Source organism: Caretta caretta, chromosome 4, assembly GCF_965140235.1.
Source record: "Caretta caretta isolate rCarCar2 chromosome 4, rCarCar1.hap1, whole genome shotgun sequence".
Lineage (NCBI taxonomy): Eukaryota > Metazoa > Chordata > Testudines > Cheloniidae > Caretta > Caretta caretta.
Window position 1 is genome coordinate 110,584,627 of NC_134209.1, and position 21,839 is coordinate 110,606,465.

The 21,839-nt window shown below is 45.8% G+C and overlaps 1 protein-coding gene across 1 annotated transcript in view; it reads right to left on the reverse strand.

The window, feature by feature from the left end:
- Positions 1-180: 180 nt before the first annotated feature.
- The window catches only part of DTHD1 (death domain containing 1), a 44,892-nt gene continuing 23,233 nt past the window's right edge, over positions 181-21,839 (reverse strand). Inside the window, exons 9-10 of the mRNA XM_048848606.2 lie at positions 1,305-1,362; positions 181-500 (exon numbers count right to left, since the gene is read on the reverse strand). Coding sequence (XP_048704563.1) covers positions 181-500; positions 1,305-1,362 — 378 coding nt within the window. The remainder of the gene's footprint in view (positions 501-1,304; positions 1,363-21,839) is intronic.

Here is a 21,839-nt window from a genome sequence, read left to right on the forward strand (position 1 = left end):
GTTGACAGCTTCAACCTGAAGAATTAATAAATTGTTTCTCTTACTTCTATTGTAAAGCTGTAGTTTTCTTACATGTGATAGCTACTTCGGGATAGTCTAATAACATGAGCTCCAATAACTGGATATCCGGAACCAAGTTATACAAGTTTCCTAAGGTGAAAACATCTAGAAATCTGTCTTTCAGTTGTCCATCTCAAACCAGTGTTTTTGCCAAGTGAATGCTTTATTCTCCCACTTGAACCTGAGCTCTTCTGAAAGATCACTTCTGCCACTCTTACGAAGATAACGAGATAGGAGTCGCTGTTTATCAGCTGATCTTGGAAGATTCTTTTTCCAGAAGCAAAGAAGCTCATAGATCTGATGTGTGAGATTATCAGGGCACTTCAGTCTAACAAGCTGAAGAGTGCTCCGACGGATAGGCAGGTGCAGAGAGAGTAATGATGCATTATCTTCTGAGAGCTCCTCCGCAAGCCAGTACAGCAAGTTATCCCACAGGGCCTCTGTTAATCAAAATGTAAATGCTTGAAAGGTGTTATTTAGACTTTTTAAAATAATATTACAAATATATTTTAAAAGATCTATAAAATCATTTATTCCTGATGCCTTCTCCTAGACAAATGTTTAATTTTTAAAAAGATCTCCAAAGCTGAACATACTGTAGACTATGGGTGAAATCCTGTTCCCATTGAGGTCAGTGGGAGTTTTGCCACTGCCTTAAGCAGAGTTAGAATTTACCCTGTCTATGCCTGTAATTTTGCATTCTAGCACAAACTTTGATTATTAACTTCCCTGACTCAGTAATGATCATTATACTTAAATTGTGTAGAGGAAATCAGCAATAAAATGCAGCAGCTCAAATATTTTCTACAACAGACCAGGGAAGAGAACACACCTTCCCGAGGAAAGGGCTGAGGGAAGGCAGGAACTTCTTTGACAACCACCGCCTGAAGGTTCCTCCCAGAGGGCCACGTCACTGGAAGATGCAGGCCACTGCAGAGATGGAGCAACGAGCGGCAGCAGACCTCTGTGGCAAGAGGGCTGCCACACCATGTTGAGCCGTGAGGAGGCACCAGTGATGAGCTGGCCCCCTTCACAGGACTATATAAGCTATTTGTTTCCCTGCTAAAGTTTCTCAGTAACCTTTTTTTTTTTTTTTCATTTCCTTTAATATCATTTATTTACATTCTTCTGACTATGAAAGGGTCAGTTTAATAAATGAAAATATTGGCACCAACTAGATTAGTGTAACTTAATAAAAATAACTTTAAGAATAACTCCCATCTAGTGCAAAAAATAGCTCTTACCTGATGAATCAGTAGAAATTCTTTTTGTGCTTTGTGGCCGGTTGATTGATTTTTCATGCTACCAAAAAAAAAGTATTTAGGGAGGGAGAATGAACAAATCTGCCTGGGGAGGGGGATATGAGGATGGAAAACAGTAAATCAACGTTTCAAGCAGAGTGCTGCTTATGCCATTACCACATACTGGGCCAGATTCAAAGCTACTGTAAATCAGCATACTCCAAATGAAATAATTGAAGCTATGTCTCTTGCAGCAGCTGACAATGGGCCCACTGTACTTGACAGTATGTCTACACTGCAATCATAAGGTGTGATTTGGAGCTTGTGTAGACATGCCCAATTTAGCTTTAATCTAGCTAGCTAATCCAGAGGTGAAGGTGTGGCAGCATGGGCTTCAGCACTGGCTAGCTACTCAAGTAATTTTCCAGGGTTCTTATGGGCCTCAGTGCCCTGATACTCATGTTATCTAGACCAGCGATTCTCAAACTGTGGGTTGGGACCCCAGGGTAGGTCAGGACCCCATTTTAATGGGGTTTCCAGGGCTGGCTTTACACTTTCTGGGGCCCAGGGCCAAAACCCAAGCCTCACTGCCTGGGGTCGAAGCGGAAGCTTGAGGGCTTCAGCCCTGGGTGGCAGGGCACAGGTTACAGGCCCCCTGCCTGGAGCTGAAGCGCTTGGGATTCAGCTTTGGACCCCCGCCACCATTAGGGGGCTCAGGCTTTGCGCTCCTCTTCCCCCCCCCCCTCCTGGGGCAGAGGGACTCAGAGGAGGGGGGGAGCTTAGGCTTTGGCCTCCCTCTGGGAGTCATGTAGTAATTTTTGTTAGAACGGGGTCATGGTTCAATGAAGTTTGAGAACCCTGATCTAGATTAAAGGTGTGTGTGTGTGTGTGTGTGTATATATATATATATATAATATAGCTTGGGGTATCCTTTATGAACAAGTTGCTGCATTTGTGCAGATGTGCACAGTAGCAGATGTTCTAAGATATGATTCACATTGCCATCTATGTGTCATATGACAAATCTATTATGAAGGGGTGTGTGTGTATGTGTGTGTATATATATATATGTGTGTGTGTATATATAACATGAAAGAATGGAGTCTAATTTCAGATACTGAAAGAAACGTGCCTGTGCACCTTGAACTTCTCTAATCTGGCACTTTCTGGTCCAGCAACATCTGTAGTCCAGCATAGGTGCCGACTCTGTGGATGCTCCAGAGCTGGAGCAGCCACGGGTTAAAAATAGTGGGTGAAGATCATCCACCGGCACCAAGCTCCTTGCGAGCCAGTGGCCCTGTGCTTACCAACTCCTCTGCCTCCCTCCCAGTGCTTCCAGAGCACCATAAACAGCTGGTTCACGGCGTTCCAGCTCTGGGAGGGAAGGAGAGGATCTGGGGCCAGCGGCCGGGCCCCCAGGGAGGGGGCCATTCTGGGCGCAAAGCCTGGGGGCTGCTGCTGCACTTCCTGCACGTATGGAGACCTACTGGCACTCTGCATTGACCTCCCATGGTTCAGCAAATTCTCTACTTCCAAGGCTGCTGGACTAGAGGTTCAACCTATACATGCAAGTGTCACTGTTTACAAAGATGATGATACCTAGCACATACCTAGAAATTGTTGGCTTATTAATTTCATAGCACAAACTTTAGGAAGGGCACACTCTAATAAACATGTTTTGTGGGTTTCACTGTACATGAGGAAATGTGTGAAACTTCTCAGATGTATAGATTAATCAATAATTCTACCATTGCAGCTACACTTACTCTTTTATTGTCTGGTGCAATATGTAATTTTAACACATTAAAAAGATCATTATAAGCAATGGTCTGTATTCTCAATGATAAAGTGCAGTATTTTTTCCTACTGCCCTTGATTCACTGAGTTGGGGAACAGAGCCAAAATATTGCCTGCTTTATTCCCCTTTCCCTGCTCCCTTCTACCTGCTTGGGATGGGGAAATTAGAGGTATGTAGCCCCTACTCTTACCTCCCTCTAACAGCAATATGGGGACTACTAACATGGTGCTGCGTGACTTGGCCTCCACCTGACCTTACGTTAACAACCTTTTGAAAAGAGAGACTTCAAATGTTGTTTAAAAATTGGAAAGAAGGAACTGAGGTCCATGGGTATTGAGTTATGTATTCTAAAAGCCACCACAACCATGAGTTCCCTACTCACCTAAGGTTTAGCCTCAACTCTGAGGCTGATTGCTAGCAGTCCAGAAGGTAGGGATCCTAATGTGGATTTTGTGCATGGCAGTGCAAAACCCAATCAATCTTGTATGCATCTGAGGGCCTAATTCATCATTGTAATACACAAGTTTTACAGCAATGCAACTCCCTTGCAGTCAGTGGAGTTGTACCAATATAAAATGATCACAAAGTGCTAGAAAAATAAAGTATTAAATGAAATGGGATGAGAATCTCTTCCAGAGGGGGCACTGTTCTTCTTTCAAGATGACAATGGTCTTTATTTTTGTCTTGCTCAAATAGGCAGTTATATTTAAACATGGAGTTTAATTTGCTAATGGGGATTTAGAGCTAATGGGGGGGGGGGAAGAGGGGGAGAGAAATCACCTCTTGGAATCACTTGATTGTTTTCTCCTCATATTTACTCCACTTTTACACCCGTGCAGTTAGTCCTGATTTATACCAGTAGACTTGAGTTCAGAAACAGGCCTATTGTTTTCTCCTTGAGTTAAAAGGAAAAAGTTGAGGTAGATGTGACGGGGTATATCTGGCCCTTTGAGGCTCCCCCCTGGAGGCCCCATGGTCCTACCACTCCCTGCCCCAGGAAAGGAGCAGTGAAGGTGGATCCTCCAGGCCTGCCTAGAAAGGCTGCACAGAATCAGCAAATCGGAGCCCAGCTGGCTCAGATAAAAGGAACTGCAAAGCCTGCCCAGATCAGTTCCTGGGTTGGTGTGTGCTTGCTTGTTGCTGGACACAAGAGCTCAAAAAGAGAACCAGTAGATGAATTTTGGTGATATTTGCATTCAGTGAGGAGGAAGAGGCTCTGAGAACTTCAGCACTGAGGTACGGGTGAAGACAAAGGGGCTACATGGGAAAAGGCCCAGAGAATAGTATCAGGTAACCGAAGGAAGCAGTATGTGGCTGCTGTGAGGAGGGTCCCTGGGCCCAGGTCTCCCCACCGGCCACAGGGCAGTGGCCTAAGCCCTGAGAACGGGACAAGTCTCCTTTAGAAGCCCAAGCAAAGAGCTGGAATTAAAGGGCCCAGAAACAGGGCTGAACATCCTGGTGAGGGCCGTCAGGTTGTTGGACTTTCCCTACCCTGGAAGGGGTTCATCCATTTTACACTCTGGCTTGTCTGGAGGGCTGAGCTACTGAAGACCTACCTAGTGAGGTCAACAACCTACAGAGGTGCCTGGGGCAGGAGAGCTTGCAGCATCACATCCAGCTGACAGGAGGTACCCACTAGAGGTGAGTGTCACAGTAGGCAACAAAATTCTTAAATGCAGTTAAAACAAGATAGCTCCATCACTGGGTAGCACTGCTGAATACCAATGTGATATTCTGTGATATTGTGGCACATAAAAATATAAATGTGAGGAGAATGGTCATGGTTTGGACGACACCATTATTTTTTTAGAAACTCATTTTTCAGGAATTTTATGTTGAAAAATAAGAAAAAAATGAATATAACACTGGAAAGTCCAAAACGTAACTTAGTTTGCAAACTTCTGCTTAAGATTGGATTTATCAGCAACTTCTTTTGATAATATTTTAACTTATTAAGGTTTGGGATATGGCCAGTTCTCAGTGTCATTCTGACTAAAATTGAGAAAATAGCTAATGCTCAGAGCAGGCAGGGGTACATGGAGTATTTAATTTCCACCATTACTGGTTCTCCCCATAATGGAGGTGCCAAAGAGGTCTGCTGTCAGAAGAGAGAAATTAAGGCCAAGGTTAATTGTGGAGGAAGATACTATTCAGTGTGAAGAAGGGGTTACAAGGTTTGGATCCAACAATTTTTAGGAAGAATGATTTTGACATTTAGAATTCCAATGGTCAGTGTACGTATCAAAGTTATCAAAGAAATCTGCTGAGGGTATGCTTCCTATAATAAGGAAGACTGAAAAGGGGTCTCTGTAGGTTTCTGGCTGGCTGGGTTCCTGTTGAATTAACTATCTAATGCTACTGGAATTTCATTGTATTACATGTATTTTTAATGGTGTATTACGGTGCCTACAGCCTTGGATAAGCATCTCTTTATTATTTTGAATCTAAATAAAATAAGTCCGAGTAATATCTTTAAATAAAAAATACATTAGGTGGGTGTAAAAGAAAGAGCTCTCTCGGAAGTTATAATAATTCAAATTGGTTTGCAGTCCAACTTGGTGAAAATAATTTTGTCCTATGCAATTATTCTCAATGAGCATTAAGGTGAAATCCTGACTCCAGAGAAATCTCTGGAAAAACTACTGGCTTCAGTGAGGCCAGGATTTCACCACTCGCATCTAAAACACATAAGCTTTTGCATTTCTTGGGGGGGGGGTGTTTTTTCTAATTGGGGGTGAGGGTTGGGGGACATAACTATTTTTCAAAAAGTTAGCTATAGTTAAAAGTCTCATAATTTAAAAATGACACGTAATATTAACCTTAAACTTTCAAAAAATATTCTTTTGGGCAGAGATTGCACAAGAAGCATTCTGGGCAGTAAAGAGCTTCGTGGTTTTTTCCCAAAGTTTTACAGGATGCAGATTGGCCTTATAGGGAAAACTAGCTCACCACATACTAACTCACTATCATATCACTGTAATTAAACACACTTAAGGGGGAGCTGAATACAAATAACTGAAAATATTGTCAGGTGGGTAAGTAGTGGGTCATTTTAAAAGAGATCCCATTTGTTCATGTCACCAAACAACCAAACTGTCTGCTTAGGGGATATTGTTGGCTGGTATAAAGTGTTGTGGGTCAAAATAATGGTGGCTTCTGTACTGAGATAATTGCTCAGTGTTTTCCTTTATTGTTGCTATTGGTCTTTCACTTTCATGAATATGAAGCTTAATCCACAAACAACATTTAAATTAAATTCAGAGTTTGTGAGAGCAAAGTGGTAATTATTTACAGTTCCAAATAGTAATTATAGAGAAAAATACATGAACTGAGGGGCCAGATTCTCATTTTATTTACACTACTGCAATTCTGGGGTAACTACATTATAGTGGTGGATGTGAGATGTTTTAAGTGTTGTTAAATTTAACATCCTCTAGATGCCAGTGTCATGTCTACATTTGCCTTATGTGAAACATGCTTTGAGAAGAAAAAGTCAAAAGCCTGTGGTTAAAGAATAAGCAGTTATGGTATAGAAGGAATGCTCATTATTGTAAACTGGATATTTTTTAGCTTGGATACACTGATCTAAGTGTAAGAAGAGTTATGGTCATTTTAACAAACTATATTTTGTTGTAGTAGATTGCAATGCATTTTATTTGTCTAACTGGAAGAAAATTGGCCCTTTATTATCCCATAAAGGCGAAAAGCCAGTGTTGTTAGGACTGATCCTGGATCTCAAAGAGGAAAATTTTAGCAGAATTTGGGGGATGGGTGCACGTGTGGATTTAAGAATATATAAGCCCCTCCATTTTCCGTTTAAACTGATTTTTTTTACTGAAAAATTCTTGAGCTTTTAAAGAAAGTATTCCATTTTTTGATTTTTCACCCTACTTTAGTATCATTCAAATATATAAAAATATTTTTTTAGGAAAATGCAATACATTGTATAATGTATATATTACAATAATGCATTAGTCTGTGTATATGCAAAGCTGCCTGTTGAAGTAAGGCTATGTATTAGTCTAGAAGATACACACAACAAACTGGTTTCAGAGTAGCAGCCATGTTAGTCTGTATTCACAAAAAGAAAAGGAGTACTTGTGGCACCTTAGAGACTAACCAATTTATTTGAGCATAAGCTTTCGTGAGCTACAGCTCACTTCATAGTGAGCTGTAGCTCACGAAAGCTTATGCTCAAATAAATTTGTTAGTCTCTAAGGTGCCACAAGTACACAACAAACAGGCATGCTCACAAGCTCTGAAGTATGTGTGCATCTGAACGTACTAGCAGTGGTGAGCTGGAGCCAGTTCGCAAGAACTGGTGGTTAAATTTAGAAGCCCTTTTAGAACTGGTTGTTCCGCGTGGGACAACCGGTTCTAAAAGGGCTTCTAAATTTAACAACGGGCCAAAAATGGCACCTTAGGCGCCGACTCCATGGGTGCTCCAGGGCTGGAGAACCCAACAGGAAAATTTGGTGGGTGCAGAGCACCCACTGGCAGCTCCCCACCCCGGCCCCAGCTCACCTCCACTCCATCTCTGCCTCCTCCCTGAATGCGCCACCTCGCTCTGCTTCTCAACCCCACCCCCCTGCCTTCTTCCCGCAAATCAGCTGTTCGTGTGGGAAGCCGGGGTGGGCTGAGAAGCAGGCGGCGGCTTTGCACTCAGGCCCAGGGAGGCGGAGGTGAGCTGGGGTGGGAGGGGGGCAAGGAGGGCCACCCGCGCCACAGCAGGTAATCTGGGGGGGGGCTGCACGCAGGGGAACCACTTCCCGCCCCAGCTCACCTCCGCCACCCTCGGACTGAGCGGGAAGCCACCGCCTGCTTCTCAGCCCTCCCAGGCTTCCTGCCGAACAGCTGATTTGCAGGAAGCTGGGAGGGGGTGCGGAGAAGCAGAGCAGGGCGGTGCGTTCAGGGGAGGAGCGGAGGTGAGGTGAGCTGGGGCCGGGTGCAGGGTGGGGAGCTGCTGGTGGGTGCTCTGCACCCACCAAATTTTCCCCGTGGGTGCTCCAGCTCCGGAGCACCCACGGAGTCAGCGCCTAAGGTGCCACTCGTGATGTGATCAGTGGGGGAAGTGGCCACTCCCCCTACCCACCCCCCAACTATGCTCCCCCAACCCTAGGAGCCAGAGGGACCTGCTGGATGCTTCCTGGGAGCTGCCCCAGGTAAGCACCTCCGGGACTCCCCACCTCACCCCCCCGGCAGGTCCCTCTGGCTCTTAGGGGTGGGGTGGGCACCCACTATGGTGGCCCATGAGACCATCCTGCCTGGTTCTGGGGGCAGTCGGGGGGCAGGGGAGGGGGGTGGATGGGGCAGGGGCCCTGAGGGGGGCCTCAAGGAACGCGGGGGATTGAATGGGGCAGGAGTCCCGGGGGGCGGGGATGGGCAACGACCCCCTCGTGGGGTGAGGAGGGAATCGGTTGTTAAGATTTTGGCAGCTCATCACTGCGTACTGGTGAATCTCACACCCACTATGTAAACATTTCAAGCTGTTAGCAGATAATGGTTTAAAGGTTTGACACACTAAAATTGGAAGAAAACAAAAATCTGTATCAGAATATGTTTCAGAACACAAGGAAGCATTTGAAAGTTTTAAAAACAAAAACAGGAGAAAAGGATTAAATTGAGTGTATGCACTGCAAATGGTGTGGCCCAATTATTAAATGCAAACATTTATTTAAATGTTTTTAAAAAATAAAAAACAGAAAATGCTCTAAGTGCATTAACTCGGCAGAGTGCTTCCACAGTACTGAAGCTAGAGTTGACTTCCGGAGCATTGCACTGTGGATAGCTATCCCACAGTTCCCGCAGTCTCCGCTGCCCATTGGAATTCTGGGTTGAGATCCCAGTGCCTGATGGGGCTAAAACATTGTCGCAGGTGGTTCTGAGTACATATCTACAGGCCCCCCTTCCCTCCCTCCCTCCGTGAAAGCAAGGGCAGACAATCGTTTCGCGCCTTTTTTCCTGAGTTACCTGTGCAGACGCCATACCACGGCAAGCATGGAGCCCGCTCAGGTAACAGTCATCGTATGTCTCCTGGGTGCTGGCAGACGCGGTACGGCATTGCTAACAGTAGCAGCAACCCATTGCCTTCTGGCAGCAGACAGTGCAATATGACTGGTAGCCGTCATCGTCATGTCTGAGGTGCTCCTGGCCACATCGGCCAGGAGCGCCTGGGCAGACATGGGCACAGGGACTAAATTTGGAGTGACTTGACCAGGTCATTCTCTTTAGTCCTGCAGTCAGTCCTGTTGAACCGTCTTATGGTGAGCAGGCAGGCGATACGGATTGCTAGCAGTCGTACTGTACCATCTTCTGCCGGGCAGGCAAGAGATGAGGATGGATAGCAGTCACATTGCACCATCTTCTGCCGGGCAGGCAAGAGATGTGGATGGCATGCAGTCCTTCTGCACTGTCTGCTGCCAGCCAAAGATGTAAAAGACAGATGGAGTGGATCAAAACAAGAAATAGATCAGATTTGTTTTGTACTCATTTGCTTCCCCCCCCTCCCCCGTCTAGGGGACTGATTCCTCTAGGTCACACTGCAGTCACTCACAGAGAAGGTGCAGCGAGGTAAATCTAGCCATGTATCAATCAGAGGCCAGACTAACCTCCTTGTTCCAATAAGAACAATAACTTAGGTGCACCATTTCTTATTGGAACCCTCCGTGAAGTCCTGCCTGAAATACTCTTTGATGTAAAGCCACCCCCTTTGTTGATTTTAGCTCCCTGAAGCCAACCCTGTAAGCAGTGTCCTCAGTCGCCCCTCCCTGCGTCAGAGCAACGGCAAACAATCGTGCATCTGAGTTGAGAGTGCTGTCCAGAGCAGTCACAATGGAGCACTCTGATGGGGCTAAAACATTGTCGCGGGTGGTTCTGGTTACATATCGTCAGGCCCCATTCCCTCCCTCCCTCCGTGAAAGCAAGGGCAGACAATGGTTTCGCGCCTTTTTTCCTGAGTTACCTGTGCAGACACCATACCACGGCAAGCATGGAGCCCGCTCAGGTAACAGTCATCGTATGTCTCCTGGGTGCTGGCAGACGCGGTACTGCATTGCTACACAGCAGCATCAACCCCTTGCCTTGTGGCAGCAGACGGTACAGTACGACTGGTAGCCGTCATCGTCCTGTCCGAGGTGCTCCTGGCCACGTCGGCCAGGAGCGCCTGGGCAGACATGGGCGCAGGGACTAAATTTGGAGTGACTTGACCAGGTCATTCTCTTTAGTCCTGCAGTCAGTCCTATTGAACCGTCTTATGATGAGCAGGCAGGCGATACGGATTGCTAGCAGTCGTACTGTACTATCTTCTGCCGGGCAGGCAAGAGATGTGGATGGCATGCAGTCCTTCTGCACCGTCTGCTGCCAGCCAAAGATGTAAAAGATAGATGGAGTGGATCAAAACAAGAAATAGACCAAATTTGTTTTGTACTCATTTGCTTCTCCCCTCCACCCCCCCCACCCCACCCCGTCTAGGGGACTCATTCCTCGAGGTCACACTGCAGTCACTCACAGAGAAGGTGCAGCAAGAACAATAACTTAGGTGCACCATTTCTTATTGGAACCCTCCGTGAAGTCCTGCCTGAAATACTCCATGATGTAAAGCCACCCCCTTTGTTGATTTTAGCTCCCTGAAGCCAACCCTGTAAGCCATGTCATCAGTTGCCCCTCCCTCCGTCAGAGCAACAGCAGGCAATAGTTCTGCGCCTTTTTTCTGTGCGGACGCCATTCCAAGGCAAGCATGGAGGCCGCTCAGCTCACTTTGGCAATTAGGAGCACATTAAACACCACACGCATTATCCAGCAGTATATGCAGCACCAGAACCTGGCAGAGCGATACCGGGCGAGGAGGCGACGTCAGCGTGGTCACGTGAGTGATCAGGACATGGACACAGATTTCTCTGAAAGCATGGGCCCTGCCAATGCATGCATCATGGTGCTAATGGGGCAGGTTCATGCTGTGGAACGCCAATTCTGGTCTCGGGAAACAAGCACGGACTGGTGGGACCGCATAGTGTTGCAGGTCTGGGACGATTCCCAGTGGCTGCGAAACTTTCGCATGCGTAAGGGCACTTTCATGGAACTTTGTGACTTGCTTTCCCCTGCCCTGAAGCGCATGAATACCAAGATGAGAGCAGCCCTCACAGTTGAGAAGCGAGTGGCAATAGCCCTGTGGAAGCTTACAACGCCAGACAGCTACCGGTCAGTTGGGAATCAATTTGGAGTGGGCAAATCTACTGTTGGGGCTGCTGTGATGCAAGTAGCCCACACAATCAAAGATCTGCTGATACCAAGGGTAGTGACCCTGGGAAATGTGCAGGTCATAGTGGATGGCTTTGCTGCAATGGGATTCCCTAACTGTGGTGGGGCCATAGACAGAACCCATATCCCTATCTTGGCACTGGAGCACCAAGCCAGCGAGTACATAAACCGCAAGGGGTACTTTTCGATAGTGCTGCAAGCCCTGGTGGATCACAAGGGATGTTTCACCAACATCAACGTGGGATGGCCGGGAAAAGTACATGACGCTCGCATCTTCAGGAACTCTGGTCTGTTTCAAAAGCTGCAGGAAGGGACTTTATTCCCAGACCAGAAAATAACTGTTGGGGACGTTGAAATGCCTATATGTATCCTTGGGGACCCTACCCCTTAATGCCATGGCTCATGAAGCTGTACACAGGCAGCCTGGACAGTAGTCAGGAGCTGTTCAACTACAGGCTGAGCCAGTGCAGAATGGTGGTAGAATGTGCATTTGGACGTTTAAAGGCACGCTGGTGCAGTTTACTGTCTCGTTTAGACCTCAGCAAAACCAATATTCCCACTATTATTACTGCTTGCTGTGTGCTCCACAATATCTGTGAGAGTAAGGGGGAGACATTTATGGCGGGGTGAGAGGTTGAGGCAAATCGCCTGGCTGCTGGTTACGAGCAGCCAGACACCAGGGCGGTTAGAAGAGCACAGGAGGGCGCGGTGAAAACCAGTTTCATGACTGGCCAGGCTACAGTGTGAAAGTTCTCTTTGTTTCTCCTTGATGAAACCCCCCGCCCCTTGGTTCACTCTGCTTCCCTGCAAGCTCCCCTCCTCCCTTTAATCATTGCTTGCAGAGGCAATAAAGTCATTGTTGCTTCACATTAATGCATTCTTTATTCATTCATCACACAAATAGGGGGATGACTATCAAGGTAGCCTAGGAGGGGTGGTGGAGGAGGGAAGGAAAATGCCACAAGGCACTTTAAAAGTTTACAACTTTAAAATTTATTGAATGCCAGCCTTCTTTTTTTTGGGCAATCCTCTGTGGTGGAGTGGCTGGTTGGCCGATGGCCCCCCCCACCACGTTCTTGGGTGTCTGGGTGTGGAGGCTATGGAACTTGGGGAGGAAGGCGGTTGGTTACACAGGGGCTGTAGTGGCAGTCTGTGCTCCAGCTGCCTTTGCTGCAGCTCAGCCGTACACTGGAGCATACTGGTTTGGTCCTCCAGCAGCCTCAGCATTGAATCCTGCCTCCTCTCATCATGCTGCCGCCACATTTGAGCTTCAGCCCTCTCTTTAGCCCACCACTTACTCTCTTCAGCCCGCCACCTCTCCTCCCGGTCATTTTGTGCTTTCCTGCACTCTGACATTATTTGCCTCCATGCATTCGTCTGTGCTCTGTCAGTGTGGGAGGACAGCATGAGCTCAGAGAACATTTCATCACGAGTGCGTTTTTTTTCTTTCTAATCTTCACTAGCCTCTGGGAAGGAGAAGATCATGTGATCATTGAAACACATGTAGCTGGTGGAGGGAAAAAAAAGGGACAGTGGTATTTAAAAAGACACTGTTATAAAACAGTGGCTACAGTCTTTCAGGGTAAACCTTGCTGTTAACATTACATACATAGCACATGTGCTTTCGTTACAAGGTCACATTTTGCCTCCCCCCACCGCGTGGCTACCCCCTCAACCCTCCCCCCTCCCTGTGGCTAACAGCGGGGAACATTTCTGTTCAGCCACAGGCAAACAGCTCAGCAGGAACGGGCTCCTCTGAATGTCCCCTGAAGAAAAGCACCCTATTTCAATCAGGAGACCATGAATGATATCTCACTCTCCTGAGGATAACACAGAGAGATAAAGAACGGATGTTGTTTGAACGCCAGCAAACATACACTGCAATGCTTTGTTGTACAATGATTCCCGAGTACATGTTACTGGCCTGGAGTGGTGAAGTGTCCTACCATGAAGGATGCAATAAGGCTGCCCTCCCCAGAAACCTTTTGCAAAGGCTTTGGGAGAGAGCCGTGAATGCCAGGGCAAATTAATCCTTTCACATGCTTGCTTTTAAACCATGTATAGTATTTTAAAAGGTACACTTACCGGAGGTCCCTTCTCTGTCTGCCGGGTCCAGGAGGCAGCCTTGGATGGGTTCGGGGGGTACTGGCTCCAGGTCCAGGGTGAGAGAGAGTTCCTGGCTGTCGGGAAAACCGGTTTCTCCGCTTGCTTGCTGTGAGCTATCTACAACCTCATCATCATCATCTTCATCTTCTTTGTCCCCAAAACCTGCTTCCGTGTTGCCTCCATCTCCATTGAAGGAGTCAAACAACACGGCTGGGGTAGTGGTGGCTGAACCCCCTAAAATGGCATGCAGCTCCTCATACAAGCGGCGTGTTTGGGGCTCTGACCCGGAGCGGCCGTTCGCCCCTCTGGTTTTCTGGTAGGCTTGCCTCAGCTCCTTAAGTTTCACGCGGCACTGCTTCGGATCCCTGTTATGGCCTCTGTCCTTCATGCCCTGGGAGATTTTGACAAAGGTTTTGGCATTTCAAAAACTGGAACGGAGTTCTGATAGCACAGATTTTTCTCCCCATACAGCGATCAGAGCCCGTACCTCCCGTTCGGTCCATGCTGGAGCTCTTTTGCGATTCTGGGACTCCATCATGGTCACCTCTGCTGATGAGCTCTGCATGGTCACCTGCAGCTTGCCACGCTGGCCAAACAGGAAATGAGATTCAAAAGTTCGCGTTTTTTTTTCCTGTCTACCTGGCTAGTGCATCTGAGTTGAGAGTGCTGTCCAGAGCGGTCACAATGGAGCACTCTGGGATAGCTCCCGGAGGCCAATACCGTCGAATTGTGTCCACAGTACCCCAAATTCGACCCGGCAAGGCCGATTTAAGCACTAATCCACTTGTCGGGTGGAGTACGGAAATCTATTTTAAGACCCCTTTAAGTCGAACTAAAGGGCTTCATTGTGTGGACGGGTGCAGGTTTACATCGATTTAATGCTGCTAAATTCGACCTAAAGTCCTAGTGTAGACCAGGGCTAAGTCTTATACAATGTGAACTAGCCAAGGGAAACAAGAACCCCTCTGCCTTCAAAGAAAAGAATGAATTCCCTTCCTAAAGACAGCTAGCTGAGTGAACTCCAAATTAGATACAGCTGTGCCCAAGGGGTGAGGCTCTGATTCTGAAGTGCTGTTAAGTGATAGGATAAGTGACTTACTTTCCTGTCTGTCTTCTACAGATTGACTCTCCTTTTCACCATCTGAGAGGGAAGAGGTTTTTTTGTTTTTGGTACTGAAAAGCTTACTAATTTTAATTGCTTTGCAAAATTGAATTATCGTAAGATCAAGAACTATGGCTGGCGTAACTCTGCTCCCATTGAAGCTGGTGGGAGCAGTATAGGGCTAATGCTGAATGCTTCTGAAAATCTCATCCTAAAGCAAAGGAAGTACAAAGTACTAATAGTTTAAAACAACATTCTGTATTGACTACGAGTGTGACTCTTGTTCCCAATCAACCAAAGAGGGAAGAAAGATGCATCTTGAAAGCAAAAATAAACTCCACGTATATAATAGTGCTAAGGGCTTTAATACTTAATGCATGCTAAAAGGACAGACCCTTTCAGAGGGGCTATGACAACCGGAATAGTAGTCTACAAATAGACTGGGCTGTATTGTTATCCCTATACCAATACCATGCACACACTCTGCGTTATCAATATGCCAGAGATGAACAGTACTGAGTAGAATGAGCATTGTGTTTATTGTGCCTGTGAGATGCATGGTAGTATAACCACTGTACAGGATTAACGTAAACCTCATAGAACTGGGTAGAGAAGAAACAATGTGGCTTCAGTGTATCTGATAAACAGAAGTGGGTTACATATTCTGAAGAAACAATGCTGTAGAAGTGTATTATATACTTACTGTAATATGGCAAGTGTGTAATATAGGCAGGAAGTTAATTGTGCATGGGGGGAAGTAACTGGTTAAATTTCCTGATGAAATGACATAATTTTATTCTCTGCACACTAATGTGATAAGGGTATTGTAACTGCTTCATTAAGTACATCAAACACTGTGTATTAACATCACATGGAATTTGAAATTGCCTGCAGTAAGTTATCAACATTGCTATTGTAATTGCATTTGTAAGCATATGAAATTGTATGGCGGGCCATGAATGCTCACACAATTGGGGTTGGGGTGCAGGAGGAAGTGAGGACTCTGGAGTGGGGCCAGAAATGAGGGGGCTGGGTGGGGATGGGAGGTGAGAGCTCTGGGTTGGGGCTGCAGGTGAGGGGTTTGGGGTGTAGGAGCATGCTCTGGGCTGGGACCAAGGGGTTTGGAGGGCAGGAGGGGAATCAGGGCTGGGGCAGGAGGTTGGGGGTGGGGGGGTGGCTCAGGGGTGCAGGCTCCATGCAGGGCTTTCCTCAAGCAGCTCCTGGAAGCAGTGGCATGTCCCCACTCCGGCTCCTACATGGAGGTGCAGCCAGGCGCCTCTTTTGTGTGCTGCCCCTTCCGCAGGCACCACCCCTGCAGCTCCCGTTAGCCGTGGTTCCTGGCTAATGGGAACTGCGGGGGCAGCACCTAGGGCGGGGGCAGTGGGCGGAGCAGAACCCCCTTGCTGCCCCTAGGTGTAGGAGCTGGAGGGGGGACATGCCACTGCTTCCAGGAGCTGTGCGGTGTGGCCCCCAACCCTACTCCTCAGCTGGAGCGCCAGAGCAGGGCAAGCCCCAGACCCTGCTCCCCAGTGGGAGCTCGAGGGCCGCATTAAAACAGCTGGCGGGCTGTAGTTTGCCCACCCCTGACTTATATGCATACCTATCCTTGCTTGTCTAGTTTTACTTGTTTTATTAAGATGCTTTTGTTCTTTAGAAGCCAAAATCAATGGGAAGGACCTCTATATAATTAAAATTTGTGGATCACACCACTGAGCTTAAAAATTAGGATGAACGTTTTATAACAACTTGGCCTACAGACCTTTTTGCCATGTTAGTAATTTTAGATCAGGTTATAAAGCACCTTAGCTAATCAAAATCTTCCTTTTAGCTAGCTACTAGAATATTAAACTGAGTAATCCATATTATCAGACTCATGGAACCCTTGTCCTTTGCTATGCCATTCTGTTTTTGACTCTGTCGCCCTCACTTCCAATGGCATGAGTCAAACTGTGCACTCTCGACCTGTGCCCACTGACTTCCCTGTAAGCTCTTCTGGGCAGGGGTTGAATCTTTTTTTTTTAATGTATTTTGTTAAATGCCTTGCAGAATTTTTGGTGCTATAAAATAACAAATCATCCTAGCTTTGCTATGCTATCCCAAATCACATATAAAGATCAAAGAATTATGACACAAATTGATAAAAAATACAAAAATGATTGGCTTTCATTGTAAGCCAGATTCTGACTTTCAGTCAAAACAAAGTGGAAGGAAAGGCCTGGTGCTTACTCAAATTCAGCATTGCACAAACTATTGCAAGAGTGTTTCTTTCTTTGGCTCATGTCTCTTTGTAGCAGACTCTTGGATGGGGTGTTAGCAGGGACTGAATCCAGAATCCAACAATCAAAATATAAGTCCTGTACTGCTTGAACTAAACCTATTAGCTGGAAATAGCAGCAGCCTCAAACTTCACATTGACAAGCCAGTAAAGGAGGACAAAAACTCTTTGGATTATACTTCCCCCATGCTTGGGACTATGAATCCCAAATGTCTACAGTTCATAGCAGTGGAATTCCCCATATGGAACATAAACTCATAAACCACTCACATTGACCAGCCAAAAAGAAAGGACAAAGGCCTGGTTTACACTACAAAGTTAGATCAACGTAAGCTGCCTTGTGTTGACCTACTTGTGCATGTGTCTACACTTACATTTGTTTCCCACCAATGTAAGTACCCAGTTACGGCAACCTACTAACCCTGAGTAGCACTGATGATCGATGTACTGAGGTTGACGCAGCACAAGTGTACACACTGTTAACTATGTTGACCCTAACAGTCCTCCAGCAGCTGTCCCACAATACCCAACACTGATCGCTCTGGTCTCTATTGTAAACTCCTCTGCCCAGGGATTACATAGACTGGAAGGCCCCCTCCCATTTAAAGCCCCGCACATTTTTAAGTGCCTTTTCCTAAGTGCACAGCTTGGTGAGCACACCTAACAACTCTCCATTGTTTTATGTAATTTCCCAACCCTCCGTGTTGGCTACATGCCCCAGCTTGGAGTAGACAGGAGATATTGGATCTTTTGTGCCTTTGGGGAGAAGAGACTGAACAAGCACAGCTCTGGACCAGCCATAATAATGCTGACATCTATAAGCAGATCTCCTGGGGGATGCAGAAGAAGGGATATGAGAGGGACCAGTAGCAGTGCTGTGTCTAAGTGAAGGAACTGAGGCAGGCATACCAGAAAGCCAAGGAGGCCTTCTGTCAATGCTGTGCCAAGCTGCAGACCTGCCACTTTTATAAAGATGTATGTCAGACTTGGTGGAGACCCTACCACCACCCTGCATGCCACTCTGGATTGTTTCACTAAGCTTATTACCGAATAAAATTCTATTATTTGGAACCTAATTAATCTTTATTAGTTCACAACATATGTCGCAGAGTGCCTACCAATTCTGAAGGCACCCACTTGTTGCTGTACAGTGTGACACATCTCATGGGATCAGTGACAAACACACTGTAATAACCATAAATCAAGCACCACACAATTCCTAACAGGCTCCCAAACAGCCAGGCCAGACACAGCACAGTGCACAACACAATATTGTGGTTCACTGTTAAAGTAAGAGCTCCTTCAATGCTTCCCTAAGCTGCATAGTTCTGCATTGAATTCTTCTAATATCCTTTGTGTCTGGCTGTTCAAACTTAGCAGATAGCCACTTTCCCCCTTTGCTTCACACATATTATGCAGCACACAGCAGGTATCTATAACCATTGGGCTATTTTTCTCACACGGATCAAATCTTGTGAGTAAACGATGCCAGCAGCCTTTCAATCTACCAAAAGCACATTCAACTCTCATTCTGCACCTCCTAAGTTTGTAGCTGAATCTTTTCTTGCTGCTTTCAAGGTGGCCTGTGTACAACTTCATGAGTCAGGAGAGCAAGAGGTAGACTGGGTCTCCCAAAATCACTATTGAGTGACATTTCAACATTTGCTAATAATCATCTGGTAGTTGGAGGGGAGGTGGGGAAGTCCCTGCTTGTAGCTTTTTGTGTTCTTAAAGATACAAGTGTCATGCACTTTCTGTGACCACTTCACCAGGGATGCATCACCAACATCAGGGTGATCCACCAATGTTTGCATAACCATAGAAAAGTAGCCCTTTCTGTTGATGTACTCTGTAGCAAGGTGGTCTGGTGCCAAAATATAGGGATATGCGTGCCATCTGTCACTCTACTACAGTTTGTTGAAAATCCATCCAGTATCCATCCAAGGTTTTTCGCCTTCCTCTGTAGCATGGGGGACGGGTCACTTGCTGGAGGAGTCTCTCCTTCTTGAAGTCTTTAAACTACGATTTGAGGACTTCAATAGCACAGATATAGGTGTGAGGTTTTTTGCAGGAGTGGTGGGTGAAATTCTGTGGCCTGCGTTGTGCAGGAGGTCAGACTAGATGATCATAATGGTCCCTTCTGACCTAAATATCTATGAATCTCCTGCATGTTGCTGAGAGTCAGTCCTGCCTAGCAGAGTTGATTTAACGGCCCTGCATACTTTCATGACAAGAGCCCCACAGTGTTTTTTCCAACTCCAAAGTGATTGCTATCAGTCAGTGGGTAATTGGGCATTACAAGTTTCCACAGTGCAATCACCACCATTGATCCACTATTAGTGAAGCTCTCATTCTGGTGTCCCTACACTGGAGGGTTGGGGTGAGCGTGGCACACAGATCCAGGCATGTGGCCTTTTGCAGCTGGAAGTTCTGCAGCCATTGCTCATCATCCCAAGCCTGCATTACGGTGCAATCACACCAGTCAGTGCTTGTTTCTCAGGCCCAGAAATGGCACTCCATCATATGCAGCTGCACTGTGAAGGCCATCAGTGACCTTGAATTGGTTCTCCAAGAAATCATCATGTTCCCTGCTGATTCATTCTTGCAACTCAGCAAATAGCGGAGGATCATGGATCCTGTGCTTGCAATGCTTATGACAATAGTGGAGAGCTGTGCAGGCTCCATGCTTCTGTCAAAGATGGTGGATAGTGAGGAGGGCCATACAGGTTTTTGGAATTTTGAAAAAGTTTTGACAATTATGAGACGGAGACTGTTAAACACTGAGAAGTTGACACCTTGGTTCCTGCATGATTTGTTTCAACCCCACCATGCATTGCCAAAACTTCCTAAAAGACTATATGCTGGACACTGGCAAGTTGCACACTGGGATACCTATCCATGGTAAACTGCTCTGTGCATCGATATAAGCACTCTTTGTGTGGATGTGCAGTGCTGACGTAAGGAGACAAGTATGCCCATGCAAGCGTGATATGCTAATTGCGGTGGCTTAATGACGCTGTAACTTGCATCAACCACAGTTTGTAGTGTAGACATGGCCAAAGTCTAACCCTGTATTCATGAGGGTTTCATTACCACTAAAATGCATATGACATTCCCATTGCCCTTTTGCACGTAAACCAGGGGTAGGCAACCTATGGCACGTGTGCCAAAGGCGACACACGAGCTGATTTTCAGTGGCACTCACACTGCCCGGGTCCTGGCCACTGGTCTGAGGGGCTCTACATTTTAATTTAATTTTAAATGAAACTTCTTAAACATTTTTAAAAATTAAAAAAAAAACAATAGTTGAGTTATATATTCTAGACTTATAGAAAGAGACCTTCTAACAACATTAAAATGTATTACTGGCACGCAAAACCTTAAATTACTCGGCACACCACTTCTGAAAGGTCGCTGACCCCTGATGTAAACCAATGTCTTTTAAGAGACCGAAGTTGAATTAACTAAAGTACTTCCAGTATTTGTCCTTTTTCTTGCTAAGGTTAAAAAGAAGGACAGAAGGCAATTTAAAATGGCAATTCTTGCCAACTGTTTCTAAACAGATGTTGGTTCTGTACACAAAAAATATTTGCAAGAGAGAGAGATCTGATTATGATGCTATTTATTCTACTCAGTCTTTTGTAGAGAAGCATTTCATTTTTTAGGGGGGAAGTGAAGTGCAAATCTTGCCATATTTGAGCATTTCTAAGAAATTACTTTTTTTTTTTTATATTTTCATTCAGGGCAGAATCTGATCCCTTTCAGTCTCTCCTAAGTAAACTCATCACTACAAACTTGAGGAAGTTTCTTTGGAAACCCAAGGCTTGCACTGATCCCCTGAAATTATGTATTACATATGTCTGTTATATATTTCCTATCAAGAAACACATTTTTAGAGTAATAAGGCCTATCTTGCTCAAGGGAATTTTGAAATTGTTATATTCAATATAGAAACTGTATAGCAGAAAAAAGGTTAACTTATTCTAGATCCACAGAAGAACTACAACTCTGAGATTTCATCAATGCTTACAAATAAGCAAGGAAGGACCAGACTTATTCCTGGTCTATTCCATTCTAATCTGTAGAATAAATGCGCATACTGCAATTTCAGAGTTATTTAAAGCAGCCTGATTACACACTTTGAATTCTGAAGAGGCAGGTATAGAAAGAGGACACTTTGAGCCATATAGTGGCTGGCCCTGTGCAGACTTTCCCATCACTTGTGCCCATTTGCAAAAGGCAAGCCACAGTGAGGCTAGTGAATACGGTACCTGTTAAATGACTTGTGCTGCGAGCACCCTAAAAGGGAGATGGCTCCACTCCCCACACAAGCTAGCTCTGCTGGCCAAGCAGGAAGGGGGAACGCATGCTGCACCTTTTCTGAGGATGGCAGACGTTCTGCTACTGCATGTGTTTATCTGGGAACTCGAGGAGAAATTGTTTGCTGCTTCAGCCAGAATTCCCCATGATGGCGTCTAAGAATGGCATGTAAGGAAACCACTCGAAGCAGACTGTTTTTCTATACCTCAATTCAGGCCCCTCTACTGAAATTATTCAGATTGAGCGGGCTCATTTTTAAATATTGAGCCCACAAAATTTACTTCCAGGGATGTGTTTTGGGGGGGGTCTCTCCAATAATAGAAGTTTTCCAGTCACTACAGAGCAACTACCAAATTACCAGTGTTCCTGTGCTTGCTTCTTTCATAACCATTGGTATCAGTTCAGCCTTAACTTCCTCACCACACTGGGATTGGAAGGTTGTATTGATAGCAAAGATGACCGTACATTTAAATGGGGTGGGGGGAGCAGGGGCACGTGTAATTACTGCAAATTGATAGAATGTCCCATCAGGACATATAAGGGCTCATGTTCTTTGCAATAGAATACAGAAAGCAATAAAAGGTCTTGGCAGGTGATTAAGTACCAAAGCAAAGCTGAAGCACTTGATAGCTGCAAATGTGATTTGTTTCAAGTACCATCCAACGTCATACATAACATGAT